Source organism: Moschus berezovskii, chromosome 14, assembly GCF_049115385.1.
Source record: "Moschus berezovskii isolate FMDL1 chromosome 14, NW_MosBer_1.0, whole genome shotgun sequence".
In the NCBI taxonomy this organism is placed as follows: domain Eukaryota; kingdom Metazoa; phylum Chordata; class Mammalia; order Artiodactyla; family Moschidae; genus Moschus; species Moschus berezovskii.
Window position 1 is genome coordinate 37683118 of NC_142473.1, and position 14425 is coordinate 37697542.

At 50.5% G+C, this 14425-nt stretch overlaps 1 protein-coding gene across 1 annotated transcript in view; it reads left to right on the plus strand.

Annotated features, from left to right (window-relative positions):
• UBASH3B (ubiquitin associated and SH3 domain containing B) overlaps window positions 1-14425 on the plus strand; it is a 155327-nt gene that overhangs the window by 110942 nt on the left and 29960 nt on the right. Inside the window, exons 2-5 of the mRNA XM_055423239.2 lie at window positions 6784-6837; window positions 7575-7761; window positions 9294-9492; window positions 12927-13096. Of these exons, the coding sequence (XP_055279214.1) occupies window positions 6784-6837; window positions 7575-7761; window positions 9294-9492; window positions 12927-13096 (610 nt within the window). The remainder of the gene's footprint in view (window positions 1-6783; window positions 6838-7574; window positions 7762-9293; window positions 9493-12926; window positions 13097-14425) is intronic.

Here is a 14425-nt window from a genome sequence, read left to right on the forward strand (position 1 = left end):
ACTACTTACTAATGGGCTGTGCATATCTGTTGGGCACTGCACAACTGCTCGAACCTTAGGAACAGGTTGGATGTTGCCATTCTTATCTCCTGTTCCCCCTGGGCCACACTGGGTACTTGCTTTTTACTATAGCAGTTGCCAAAACCCCGGCTTCACAAAGGTAAGGCACCAGGGGAGATACAAGAAAGTCATCTTTTGAAACTGTAACTTTGGAATTGACATGTTCGCACTGCTATGTTTAAAACAGATAACCAGCAAGGACCTGCTATATAGCACAGGGTACACTGCTCAATGCTATATAGCAATCTAAATGGGAAAAAGTGTTTGAAAAAGAATAAATAGATGTGTACTTATAAATGAATCACTTTGCTGAATCACATCTCAAACTAAAACATTAGGTGTACTCCAATGTCAGATGAAAAGTTAAAAGAATGAAACTGGAACTACATTGAGCTCGGAGCTTATGGGGGATGCCCAACAGATAATGAGGGTGACTTTGTTGCATTCAAAAGTTAACAGGTTCCTGTGGCATCTTTGAGTTGGCTGTCGTGTAGCTTTGTGGACAGTTTGAGAACCTCACCCCCTATTCTGAGCTACCCTAGCACTAGCACACTCGGCACTTCTTTTATCACGGCCATTAACATGTTGCCGTGGAAGCCGCTTGTGTGTCCTGACGCTGTGAACTCTTTGAGGACGAGGATCGTCCCTCCTCCTCCACTTGCTGATGAGAACACAGTGCCTGGCACACGACTGGTGCTCGGCTGGGAGGACCTGACCTCCTGGGAGCGTCAGAGACGCCAGTGGAACCCAGAGCACCAGAGTGGCTGATGGGGAAGTCAGCCTGGGTGACAATTAAGCAGGAAATTCCAGTCGGGCTCAGAACCTGTGTTTTGGAGAGATGGGCTGAGGATCCTGTTGGGCCCACACATGGGACCAGCCAAGTCCACTCATCAGGCCTGAATTTGGCCACAGGCCCCAGAGACCATGGTTCTGAGAGGGCTCCAACCAAACTTCAGATCAGAAAGTGACACCCAATAAACTCTTGGTTTTATTCTTGGTTTACATTTGGTTTCCTGGTAAGAGTTCCTTGGGAGGAGAAGGAGATCAAAAGAATGGAGGGCAGGTGCGTGTCGGGGAGGAAGGAAGGATACTGCTCTGCCTGCCACAGCTGTGACCATGGTGTCTGGATAGAACCATGGTTCTGGGGCCAGATCTGCCTGAAACTCAGCAGAGCTGCAGGCAGAGGCCAGAGCTGCGGGCAGACAGGAGTCCTGGCCGTCCCGGCTGTGTGAAGCACAGCCGTCCGTGGTGCTGCTGGGTCGTCCCCATCTGGCTGATTTCCTCACAGCTGCTTGCCTGACTTTTCTGATGAGCCATTGCTTATATCTGCTTTGTGCTTTTCTTGCCCATCATTAGCACACATTAGAGTTTGCATCATTTTTTTTCCCCCACACTCTGCTAAGAATGAACCCTAAACATAACTGGGAAGGTTAGAACCAGGGTCCAAAGTCAAATTTGTGTTCTCATGTAACATAATAGCAAAACCTCAGTGGTTCACATGTCTCTCTGATGCTAAACCACGCAAGTCCCGTCTAAAATAAAGAGTGGCTGTCATCCAGTGACCAGAGTGCAGTTCTTGGAGTTTAAAGGGGTATTTCCCCCGTATCTGCCCAGTGCACTCTGCCAACTTCTGAGTCCCTCTGAGGGGGTAGCAGCTGTTCGAGTTCAGCCTGGTGTTTGGGGTCCATGCCCCACTGTTCTTGGCACCGGCCCCACCAATGGACCATGGAGGTGGGAGCTCTATGACAACAGGCTTTCTTCAGCAGGCTGGAGTGGGGAGACGTTCTGCCACTGCCCGTGTTCAGTCTGTTCTGTGGGCAGAGTTCTGGGAACAAATTCAGCCCAAAGCACTGTCAGCCTGGCAATGGGTGATGGAGCAGCAGAGCTCAGGACCCTGGGGAAGACATGCTCTTCCTCCTCCCCGGCCTCCTGCCTAGAGAACCACACACCTGGGTCAGATCGGTAACTCCCCAAACAAAACAAAACCAAAAAGCCACTTTAAAGCATGTTGAGTTTATGTATGTGTGTGTGTTTAGTTGCTCAGTTGTGTACAACTCTTTGCAGCCCCACGGACTGTGGCCTGCCAGTCTCCTCTGCCATGGGAATTCTCCAGGCAAGAATACTGGAGTGGGTTGCCATTCCCTTCTCCAGGGGATCTTCCCGACCCAGGGATAGAAGCCCTCAAAGCATGTTACTGCCAAGAAAGGTCTTTCTGGTGTCTAACTTTCAGTCCCTTCTGATATGGCCAAAAGGCGTTTTACTTTAGCTGACCCTCACAAGAGAAGGTACATCAGATATGATAACCTTCCATAAAATTGAAGACCTCTCAGCCTTCTCCAAAAAGAAGAATTTGGGTTTCCTTAGCCCTTCACCACAGCCTTAACACCCAGACCTTTTGTTATCTTTCTCAGTTGTATCTGAATCCTCCCCAAAACTTGGCTTTTGAATTGCAGGGACCATAACTTAATGAGAGCTTTCATTTCCAGAGGATCTTCCTAGTGCTTAAGGAAAAATGAACTTCAGATAGGATATATTTCATTGGAGGAAGAATCTAGAAAAAAATGGATCCTTGATATAAATAGCACATCGTACGAGTGAGCTTTCCTTTCCCCAGTTGTTTTTTAAATGATGGGCTTTGTTTTAGTGAGCTTAATCTCTTGGAGATTCTAACCTCTAAAAGACCATGTGGCCTCTGTCTAGGAAGTGGTAAAGGAAACAGGGCTGGCATCTTGGCAACAATTAAGCACCTTATCCAGGTGTAGGGAAGTGGGGCTTTCCTACAATTCCAGCGTTTTTCTGCACCAGCTTCTGTTCCAAGGGGTTCCAATGAGTCTGTCTTGCTTCTCCATAACCTCTTCTTACTGTAAGGAGGCTTGTCTTCTAGAATGTTGTTCTACTTACCTGTGCAGATTTTTTATTCTGATCATTTGGTATTTGTGCTTAGATTTTTGTCGGGGGAAAGGCATTTCTCTTTGGACCATGGAACAGAGCAGCTAGGGCTGGCCTTGAATCAGGCTGGAGTCTGCCCTTTACTCGGCGCTCACTTATTAACTCTGGCTGTCCTGATTACATGACTCGACTTCCTTCAGCTGAATTTCCCCTCGTCAAGTGAAGCAGTTGGGCCCCTCATTGATGTCTGGGGTCCCTTCCAATCTGACCCTCTGTGATTGTCACAGCGTCATCGGTTCTCACTGCTCCATAGAGGGACCAGGAAAAGAAAGGAGGAGTTGGGTTCAGCAGCCAATCAGGAAAAGGATGCTTGGAAAGAGCATCACTTTAGAAAATCCTCCCCTCTCTCCTCTCTCCCAAAGACCCCGAATTGGGGTAGTATAACCGGACAGGAGTAATTGATTATTGATCACCTCCAGTGTGTAGGGCACTGTCCAAGGCTTCTTGCTTGTGGAGGAGAGGTACTTGGTGCATTCTATCTCCATAGCCCCCACACCCATACCACCACTCCCTCCCCAGATCAGGTGTCTCCATCCTCTGCACTTAGGGTTCTCTGTGCCTTCCCCTCGTTGCATTGACCACCAATATGAGTAAATAATTATCTGTGCAATGAACATAGTCCTGCCTGTTGGGCTGAAGACCCCGTGAGGCCAGGGGCCATATAAGTCTCGATTTTCACTGTATTCCTAGAACCCAGCACAGTGCTGACAAAGTCATTGCAATTCAAGATGTATATATTCAGTTCAGTTCAGTCACTCTGTCGTGTCCGACTCTCTGTGACCCCATGAATTGCAGCACACCAGGCCTCCCTGTCCATCACCAACTCCCGGAGTTCACCCAACCTCATGTCCATCGAGTCGGTGATGCCATCCAGCCGTTTTATCCTCTGTCGTCCCCTTCTTCGCCTGCCCCCAGTCCCTCCCAGCATCAGAGTCTTTTCCAATGAGTCAACTCTTTGCATGAGGTGGCCAAAGTATTGGAGTTTCCGCTTTAGCATCAGTCCTTCCAGTGAACACCCAGGACTGATCTCCTTTAGGATGGACTGGTTGGATCTCCTTGCAGTCCAAGGGACTCTCAAGAGTCTTTTCCAGCACCACAGTTCAAAAGCATCAATTCTTCGGTGCTCAGCTTTCTTCACAGTCCAACTCTCACATCCATACATGACCACTGGAAAAATAATAGCCTCGACTAGACGGACCTTTGTTGGCAAAGTAATGTCTCTGCTTTTTCATATGTTGTCTAGGTTGGTGATAACTTTCCTTCCAAGGAGTAAGCGTCTTTTAATTTCATGGCTGCAGTCACCATCTGCAGTGATTTTGGAGCCCCCCAAAATAAAGTCTGACACTGTTTCCACTGTTTCCCCATCTATTTTCCATGAAGTGATGCCATGATCTTCGTTTTCTGAATGTTGAGTTTCAAGCCAACTTTTTCACTCTCCTCTTTCACTTTCATCAAGAGGATTTTTAGTTCCTCTTCACTTTCTGCCATAAGGGTGGTATCATCTGCATATCTGAGGTTATTGATTATTCTCCCGGCAATCTTGATTCCAGCTTGTGCTTCTTCCAGCCCAGCGTTTCTCATGATGTACTCTGCATATAAGTTAAATAAACAGGGTGACAATATACAGCCTTGACGTACTCTCTTTCCTATTTGGAACCAGTGTGTTGTTCCATGTCCAGTTCTAACTGTTGCTTCCTGACCTACATGGCTTCCCTGGTGGCTCAGAGGTTAAAGCATCTGCCTCCAATGCAGGAGACCCGGGTTCGATCCCTGGGTTGGGAAGATCCCTGGAGAAGGAAATGGCAACCCACTTCAGTACTCTTGCCTGGAGAATCCCACGGACGGAGGAGCCTGGTAGACTACAGTCCACGGGGTCGCAGAGTCGAACACGACTGAGCGACTTCACTTCACTTCCTGACCTGCATATAGGTTTCTCAAGAGGCAGGTCAGGTGGTCTGGTATTCCCATCTCATTCAGAATTTTCCGCAGTTTATTGTGATCCACACAGTCAAAGGCTTTGGCACAGTCAATAAAGCAGAAATAGATGTTTGTCTTGAACTGTCTTGCTTTTTCCATGGTCCAGCAGATGTTGGCAATTTGATCTCTGGTTCCTCTGCCTTTTCTAAGACCAGCTTGAACATCTGGAAGTTCATAGTTCACATATTGCTGAAGCCTGGCTTGGGGAATTTTGAGCATGACTTTACTAGCATGTGAGATGAGTGCAATTGTGCGGTAGTTTGAGCATTCTTTGGCATTGCCTTTCTTTAGGATTGGAATGAAAACTGACCTTTTCCAGTCCTGTGGCCACTGCTGAGTTTTCCAAATTTGCTGGCATATTGAGTGCAGCACTTTCACAGCATCATCTTTCAGGATTTGAAATAGCTCAACTGGAATTCCATCACCTCCACTAGCTTTGTTCGTAGTGATGCTCTCTAAGGCCCACTTGACTTCACATTCCAGGATGTCTGGCTCTAGGTGAGACAATTGTGATTATCTGGGTCGTGAAGATCTTTTTTGTACAGTTCTTCTGTGTATTCTTGCCACCTCTTCTTAATATCTTCTGCTTCTGTTAGGACCATACCATTTCTGTCCTTTATCGCGCCCATCTTTGCATGAAATGTTCCCTTGGTATCTCTAATTTTCTTGAAGAGATCTCTTGTCTTTCCTATTGTGTTGTTTTCCTCTATTTCTTTGTATTGATCGCTGAGGAAGGCTTTCTTATCTCTCCTTGCTATTCTTTAGAACTGTGCATTCAGATGCTTATATCTTTCCTTAAATTTGAATGCATGAGTGGATAGACAAATAGCAAAATTGGGTACAAACCTAGAACTGTGGCTTTTGGAGACCCATCTGACCTTTCAGAAGGCCTCTCCTCGGATGCCTGTGTACAGGACTGTGACGTGCTGCCAGAGCCGCCCTGTGAGACCTCCGCACTGCACACAGAGCTCTTGAGCGTCTCTCCAGCGGTGGGCGAACGGCTCCCCTCCCTGGCCCGTCCCCTTTGCCATGTGCCGTGTGCGCTCAGTTGCTCAGTTGTGTTGGACTCTCTGCAACCTTTTGGACTGTAGCCCATCGGCTCCTCTGTCTATGGGATTTCTCCCAGCAAGAATACTGGAGTGGGTTGCCATTTCCCCCTCCAGGGGATCTTCCTGACCCAGGAATTGAACCCTTGTCTCCTTGGCAGGCTGATTCTTTACCGCTGAGCCACCTGGGATGCCTTTACCCAGTGCTGCGTGTCCCCAAAGATGTCTGTAAAGTCATTGGAGACTCTGGATCCAGTCTGAGAATGCTGGTGGCAATTGGAGCAAAGTGGGAGGAGGCCTTGGATTGAACCAGACCAATTGTCCTTGTGGGCATTTAGCCTCAAGTCTTAACAGCCCCAGCACCACTTTCTAGCACACTTGGCCAAAAAGTGCTCTGCAGGGGATCTGGGTCAGGAGAAGCGAGTGGGTGAAAGGGAAGGAGGGAAAAGCAAGACATGACAACCTTTAGGGAAGCAAAAATAAAAGTCTAATGTGGAAATGGCTAAAAATAGATGCCATGAGCTGTCAGGCTGCATGTGAATCGAATGCTAATGACATGCAAATGAATCACAGGTTTAAGGTCCACACGCTTTGCTGTGACCCCCGGGGGGACACCCTGCTGCAGGTGTCTCCCCCACACTCCTGAAGAGGCTTCACCATGCCTGCTTCACACCCAGCTTTGTCACTGTGGTGGGAAAAGCTGATAGGAGGTTAAAAATACTAACAATAGAAATCTGATTTTTCCTTCTAGACAAAAAGCCTTGGCATCCACGGGAGGAAGAAGCGTTCAGGCAGCATGTGACTGGTTGGTATAAAATAAATAAATTGAGAAAATAGCATGTAATTAATCCCAAGTGTTTGTGTGTGTGGTTGAGCGGAGACGCGCAGCCTGTCTCTAATGGACCCTTCCAATGGGGAGAGGAGGCTGCGTGACAAGCCACCTGCCCCCTGTGCCCTGGCCCCAGAGTGTGCTCCCCTTAGAGCTGCTGAAAGAAACTCCGAGCATCTCCAAGATGCAGTCTCTGTCATATATTCACCCCTGCTCCCGACTCAGTCACTTACGGACACGCTGTGGATACTGGACAGATCAGTTGGCAAACATCCACTGACCTTCCAGCAGGATAGGACTTCCCAGGGCCGACCCCACAAAGCGGGCCCCTTGAACCTTCCCTTGTCTTCGGAGGCACCTGGTTTAAGCATAGACGGAGCTGGAGGGACAGGCAGGCTGGACCCGTACAGATGGCCTAGGAAAGGATTTGGAGTTGGTCCTCAGTGCTTCCTGGAGAGGGTGGCCTTAGGATTTTGGGGGGAGTTGTAGGATGCAGATGCGATAGGACAGGCAGGAGGAGAGATATTTGTTGCGTCTGAGGGTTGGTTACAAACTGCGCTTCAGGAGGCAGATTTTTAAAGTACAGAACCGAAGACCCTCTCGCCCGCAGTGCGTCACGGGTAGAGGCTGCAAAGGATGGATCTTGATTTCGGTTCCCCCTTGGCTTCCATGGTCCTCAAGTGAGGCCGGCTCGGCCCCCATCTCTCCGGCAGGTTGTTCTCCCACGTCGGCGACCCCTTCCTGGATGACCCTCTGCCCCGGGAGTACGTCCTCTACCTCCGCCCCACCGGGCCCTTAGCGCAGAAGCTCTCCGACTTCTGGCAGCAGTCGAAGCAGATCTGCGGCAAGAACAAGGCACACAACATCTTCCCCCACATCACCCTCTGCCAGTTCTTCATGGTGAGCCACAGCCCCTGCCCCCCACCCCAGGTGCCCACATCCCTCTGGCCCTGAGGGACTGGAGTCAAAGCTGGGAGCCTCGCAGGATGTTGGCAGAAACAGTCACAGCTCCAGAGCGGGATGAGCCCTGGGGGAATCAGTGAGGTCGGCTGCTCACCCCAGTCGTCCTCCTCCTCTCTTTATTTTGAGGGTGGGGTGTGCAGCATGCAGGATCTTACTTATCCCGTCAGGGATTGAACCTGCACCCCCTGCAACAGAGCTGCAGATTCTTAACCACTGGACCACCAGGAAAGTCCCTTGTCCTCTTTCTAATATCTGCCAAGACCCGGGAGCACACCAGGTCTGGTGTAGCATTGTGGTGACCATGTGCTCCTCGGGACCCAGGGGACAAGCCTGGCCCTCTGCGTGACCCACTGTTCTGACAGCCATGAGGGGAATGGGTTCTCTAACCTGGCTTCCCCTTGCCGATTGCCTCCCTCCCCTCTGACAAAGAAAGAGCAGGCATTAGAAAGCTGGGGATGAGAAATGTAGTCCAGAGACGGGGAAGTGACTTTCGCCTCCTGCACACTGTCTGCAGGTTTGCCATGTTAGAGGTCTTTCTGGAAATGGAAGGAGATACCTTTCTCCTGACATTGTTACCTGACCCATAATTCTAGCCTCATGAAGCTTAGGTAGTGACTGAATTAAATCCCTCTCATTCTAGTAAATGTAAACACATTTCATCTCCTTTGGTTCTCTGCAGAGATGGAGAATAACAGATGTATCCAGCTATAGTCACAATAAGGCAGAATGATCACACTTTAAGACAATATGTTTTTCTAATATTTGGGGTGGTTTTTCCAGAATCTCATTCATATTCTCCATCCCCCACGCCCTTTTATAGGTGAAAATATGTTCCTAACACCTTGTCTTTCACCATTCATGCTGAAAATTAAAATAACGATCATTTCCTCTTAGTCACCAGGATCTTTCTCAAAAGCATGTGGAGTTTTAGACACTCTCCTTCTTTCTTCCAGCGCTCAGCGGGGTGGGGGTGTAGGAGGAGAAGGATGTCACAGCTCTTGAGCCTCATTCTCCCCCAGTATCGTGGGGTAGAGGTGGCATCAGCTTTGGATTATTTAGGCTGAAGAGAAAAGGCGCAGATGGTGCCAAACAATAGGAAGCACACAGCAACTTACCTTGGGGTGCTGTGCGCTCTCCTGGCGTGTCCCTCATGCTCCATTTCTGTTGGACCAGCCCTACTGCATTCTGGCGGGGCTCAGAGCACAGCATTCGGGGGCGGCGGGTGGGGGGGAGGGAGGTGGTCCATTGCCCTGGTTTAATCTACCCACTGGATAATCCGTCTCCAGATAACTGGGAGGCTGTGGGTCTTTTCCCTCCTTGCAGACAGGAGCGATGGTTCCAGGGCTGCCTCCTCAGCCCCCAGTGTTGGGCATAGGATACAGAAGTTAAGTAGTGGCAGACACTGCCCCTTGTCTCTGAAAGAAGCCTATTGTTTGTTTCTCCCTGCGCCGCCCCCCCGCCCCCGCCAGTGTGAGGACAGCAAGGTGGATGCCCTAGGGGAGGCCCTGCAGACCACCGTCAGCCGCTGGAAATGCAAGTTTTCAGCCCCGCTGCCCCTGGAGCTCTACACCTCCTCCAACTTCATCGGCCTCTTCGTGAAGGAAGACAGCGCAGAGGTCCTCAAGAAGTTTGCTGCCGACTTCGCAGCAGAAGCTGCCTCCAAAACTGGTGAGCCGCCAGCTGCCAGGCCAGCCGGCCCTGGGAATCAGGAAGGAAGGGGACAGAAGTGATGGTGGGACAGATGGGAGGTCCCTCAGGAATGGGCAGAATGTGACCAAGAAGACAGCCATTTCCTACGGACCCCACACCTCTTACCCCTTTGAAAAACATTAAGCTGCAGTTCTGCTGACCTCCTTGAGAGCAGGTGTGATGACACCCATGTTGAAGGCACGCAGATGACTGCTCCTATTGATCTGTAAGTGTGTTCCTTTACAGCCCCGCCATCGGCTCCTCCCTTCAGTTCAGGAACCTTTTGCTTTTTTTTTGGCTGCACCTCTTAGCTTTAGGGATCTTAGTTCCCCACTGGGGATTGAACCCAGGCCACAACAGTGAAAGCACTGAGTCCTAACCACTGGACTGCCAGGGAATTCTCAAGGAACCTTCTTTTCCTCCTCCCAACCCCCCTCGCAGGCAGGCGTTTATCTGGGTTGCCCTGTCCCCTCCATGAGGACCGAGGCCTTTGTTCAGGAGGATCGCACTGCCCAGAGAGGAGAGGGGAACCACCTAGCATCCAGTAATAAATCCACTGAGCCAATGACACCTTTCATTCGACTAGCTGAAGCCCAGTAGACAAGCCCCAGATGTTACCTCTTCATGAGGCCACCTGCTCTTTGCATGGAAGGCCTCAGCTCAAGCCAACAACTGGGGTTTACTGTCAAAGGAATCTGCTTGGAGGGGTGCTCAGGATGTGTATTGACTCAACAGCAGGACAGCAGGCATCGCAGAGAGGGACAAGAGATCACGGTTTGCAAAGCCTTCCCGGGTGACTGCAGTGCAGACAGCTCACTGAGCTCCACAAGGGCTTCGCCTGCCATGGGATGGACATACAGTGGGTGGGGGAGTCTACTCACTCCCTTTAGAATGGAATCACAGTCAGCAGGTATTTATTGGGCACCTACCATGTGTTTCTTCGTGCGGAATGCAGCAGGGAAGAAGCAGTGGTTTCTCCCGGCAGAAGCATGCTTGGGAAACCCCATTCGTGTAATGAGAGCTGTGAGGAGGGAGGCCAGCCCGCCCCCTCGGGGTGGAGCAGGGCCCCCTTCACAGAGGAGAGGAAAGTCACCCCAGGAAGGTGTCGATCCGCCAGACGGGCGCATTACAAGCACAGGCAGGGAGGAGCAGGGTGTTTGGGGGGCAGCAGAGGGGGCAGCGCCCTGAGCAGAGCCGAGGCTGTGAGCGTGTGCCCAGCGGGGTGCTGGGTGTTGAGTGCACGGCTGGCGGAGCCCCACTGTCTGCTCCCTGGGCCCCTGGCCTTTGGCCTTCACCACCTGTCCATGCCCCTAGCTGCTGTTTTCATCCCCAGCTCAGGCCCTTTTGGGCCTCCCTGGTAGCTCAGCTGGTAAAGAATCCGCCTGCAATGTGGGAGACCTGGGTTTGATCCCTGGGTTGGAAAGATCTGCTGGAGAAGGGAATGGCTACCCACTTCAGTATTCTGGGCTGGAGAATTCCATGGACAGAGGAACCTGGTGGGCTACAGTCCATGGGGTTGCAAAGAGTCAGACACAACTGAGCGACTTTCAGGCCCTTTTGCTCAGGGTCCTTTAGCAGAAAATCTCCAAACAGGGCCCAGGACTCTAGGAAGAGTGTGGTGAGGGCCCAGACTCAGTGAGCTCTGCAATTCTCAGAAGGACCCGAGCCCTTAGGTCACTTCTGTGCGCTGGGAACCAGGTCTTCTTAGACCCCTGCCCCACCCCCTCACCCCCCAGGGCTCATCTCTGCTGACTTGGGGTGGAGCCTGCCCGCTTCACAGACGCTTAATGTTTCAGACAAATGGCATCATCGGCAGATTATTTCCTGTTCCCATCCCTCCATCTCAGGGAAACAGCTCTTTTTCATCCCACAGTAGCTGTTGTCAAAACCACTAAAACTCCCACAAGAACCAAGTCTGATGTAGCTACAAAATCCCAGTCCCTCCCAAATGAGTAAACCAGGTCTCGGCCAGGACGCGCCTGATTTATAAAGCGCACATGGTGGGCCCTTGCTGGCTTTCCTCCCAGGAAGGGGGCGAACCAGCTCCCCCCCAAAATGCCTGAGCCATCTCCCCAAGAACCAGCCTGCGAGGCTGGCATCTCAGCCCTAGTGCTGCCCCCTGGTGGTGTTTCGGAGAACTGGCTGGCCCTGCCTCAGCCACTGGCCCAGTCTAGACAGGTCTTTAGAAATTGTGCCTTGGTACTCAGAGGTGTGGCAGACCCAGCTTCCACCAGTGAGTGAGTAGATGAAGTGTCATCCTTCATCCTGGGTGGTTTAGGGAGATTCATGTGTGTGTATTCACTCATTTAACAAATAAAAGTCCACAGGGGTGCCTGCTGGGCAAGAGAGGAGGGGCGCTTATAATATACAAACAAGACACAGAGCCCTCACCTCAGGGGCTTTTATGCCAAGGATACATGATGCAGCATAACAGGAAAAGTACTCAAAGCCACCGACCCAGGGACGATCCCTGGTTGGGGAACTAACTCCCGCATGCCCCACAACATGGCCAAAACCCCCCCGAGATCCAAATCTCCTTCCATCTCTGTGTGGCTGGAGCAGGCCCCTTGATTTCTGGAATTCCCTTCTGTCGTATCTTCTTCCGTGTTCTAACTCGGACAGTAAATGACTCCCCAGCTGAAAGACACACGCATGAAAGACAAAAGGCGTTGCCTTGTGTAGGTAGGCTGGTTTGTTTTGTTTCTTCAGGGTGTCTTAGATAGTCTGCATACTTGAAACCTGTGGCTCTTAATCAGGGGTGATTTTGGCCCCCCGCCCCCGGTACACTTGGCAGTCTCTGGAGTCATGTTTGGTTGTCACAACTTTGGGGGTGCTACTGGCATCTGGTGGGTGGGAGCCAGGGATGCAGCTAAAGACCCAATAATGCACAAGACATCCCTGCTACAAAGAATAATCTGGTCCAAAATGACATTGAAAAACCCTATTTTAAACTTCGAAAGTAATCCATTTTTCCCCCGCCATTTATCCATCAGAGCCACCCAGAAGCTAAAAGACTTGATTTCAAAACGAAGACGATTCAGCTTTGGGAGTCGCAGGATGACAAAATTTGCTCCATACTTAGCTCATCCCTTTAGGTCTCAATTTCCTCATCTGAATGGTGGGGCCGGTGATACTCATCTGGATTTGTTGTGAGCAGCCAGCAATCAAAATGATTGCCTCTCAGCTGATCCAGAAAAGCCAGACACATGGCTGTTTCTCTCTTGGACTGTGGGTTGTTACATCCCCACCCACTCTTATTCAGCTGCTGTGAAGGAGAGAAACAGCTTTTGTCTGACCGAGGGGCTCCCTCCTCTACTTGCTGGGAAGCAGTTTTGTCAGGGCACCGTTCTGTGTTCTCCCCCGAGTCTCCACCACTGCAATGCACCAACTGCCTGTCTCCTCCCTTCCTCTAGAAGTGCACGTGGAACCCCACAAGAAGCAGCTGCACGTGACCCTGGCTTACCACTTCCAAGCCAGCCACCTGCCCACCCTGGAGAAGCTAGCCCAGAACATCGACGTCAAACTTGGGTGTGACTGGGTGGCCACCATATTCTCCCGGGATATCCGATTTGCTAACCACGAGGTAACATCTCACTGGGGCTCCTGCCCCTGCGGGGGTGCCGGGCACTGTCGGCACCAGCAGCACTTGCTGCTTAGGGGAGACGGACACCTGAGGAAAGCAGTGGAGCCAGCGCTGGACCAGGAGTCAGCCGGCCTGGGGTTTCATCCAAGCGCTGGCTGACTCACTGGGAATCTGTGCATCTCTCGTCTCTGGGTCCCGAGTGGCTGAGCTGTGTAATATTTCCCGCTGTTCTGTCTGCCCTGCCAACTTACTGGAATAGGATAGAAATGAAACAGGATAGAAAAGCACGTCAGTAAATTTTAAAATACTCTCTCCGTTTGCAGGATTAATAGGTAGAAGACATCACCCTGAACTTAGGTGAGAAGGATACCTAAATACAAAAGAAAATCTGTGAACACATATGTACCAGGTATTTGCTGTGGCATGCAGGTTACCCTGGGATATAATAAAATTTTAAAATGTCCTCTCCTCAAGGAGTTTGAGTCCAGTGGGGAAGAGAGAACAGATACATATGAAATGAAGGCACGGACCACATATCGGGAGAGTGTGTGTGCCTCGCACAGGAGGCGTAAGAGGGACAGGCGGGACCGCTGGCGTGGTGCTGGCATCCTTCTTCTGAGGGAACCCACGTTGCTTTCCAGGATCAGCGTGTGCCACCTCTAAAGAGTCTTGCTGTCCTTTTTCTCTTGAAAGAGAAACTGAGACACGGATTCAGTGACTGGTGCAAAGCTAAAGAGCAACTTAGGACCAGAACCGAAGCCAAAAGCCAGAGGTTCTGATCAGTAAAGATGGGCAACCCACCTAAAAAGAGACTAGAGTCTGCAACAGTCGTCCTCCGGTGTAACTACATTTGTGAAACATAATTTATTTCCTAGTTTTTCAGCAACAAAAGAACTAATATTTTTGTTTATATAGACTTTTAACATCCTTTAGACATTTTTAAAAAAATTATGAAGAGATTCAGGGTCTAGAGCAGGCGACCTCATTGTTGATTTGAATGTGGTGGGAAGAGCCAGCCCATGATTGAGGTCCATGGGGTCCGAGAGGGTCAGGGATGTGCAGCTTTGTCTGGCTCTGCTGATGGGACACAGCAAGGAGACTGAGCTTAGCCTTCCTTCAAAATTCTGATGTCTCCTGGACTTGCTTAGTGTGAGCCCTGAATGGATTCCTTCCGAGGGCAGGGGAAAATCTGTCAAGGGTGGCATGCCAATGGGCTGTGAGAAGTCACCTTTCTAAGAGAAAGGAGGTGGCGATGGAATTTTCCAAGGAGTGTCTTCTAATCAACACTGCCCTCCAGTTACCTCAGAGGGTAATTGCTTTTCTGCCTGA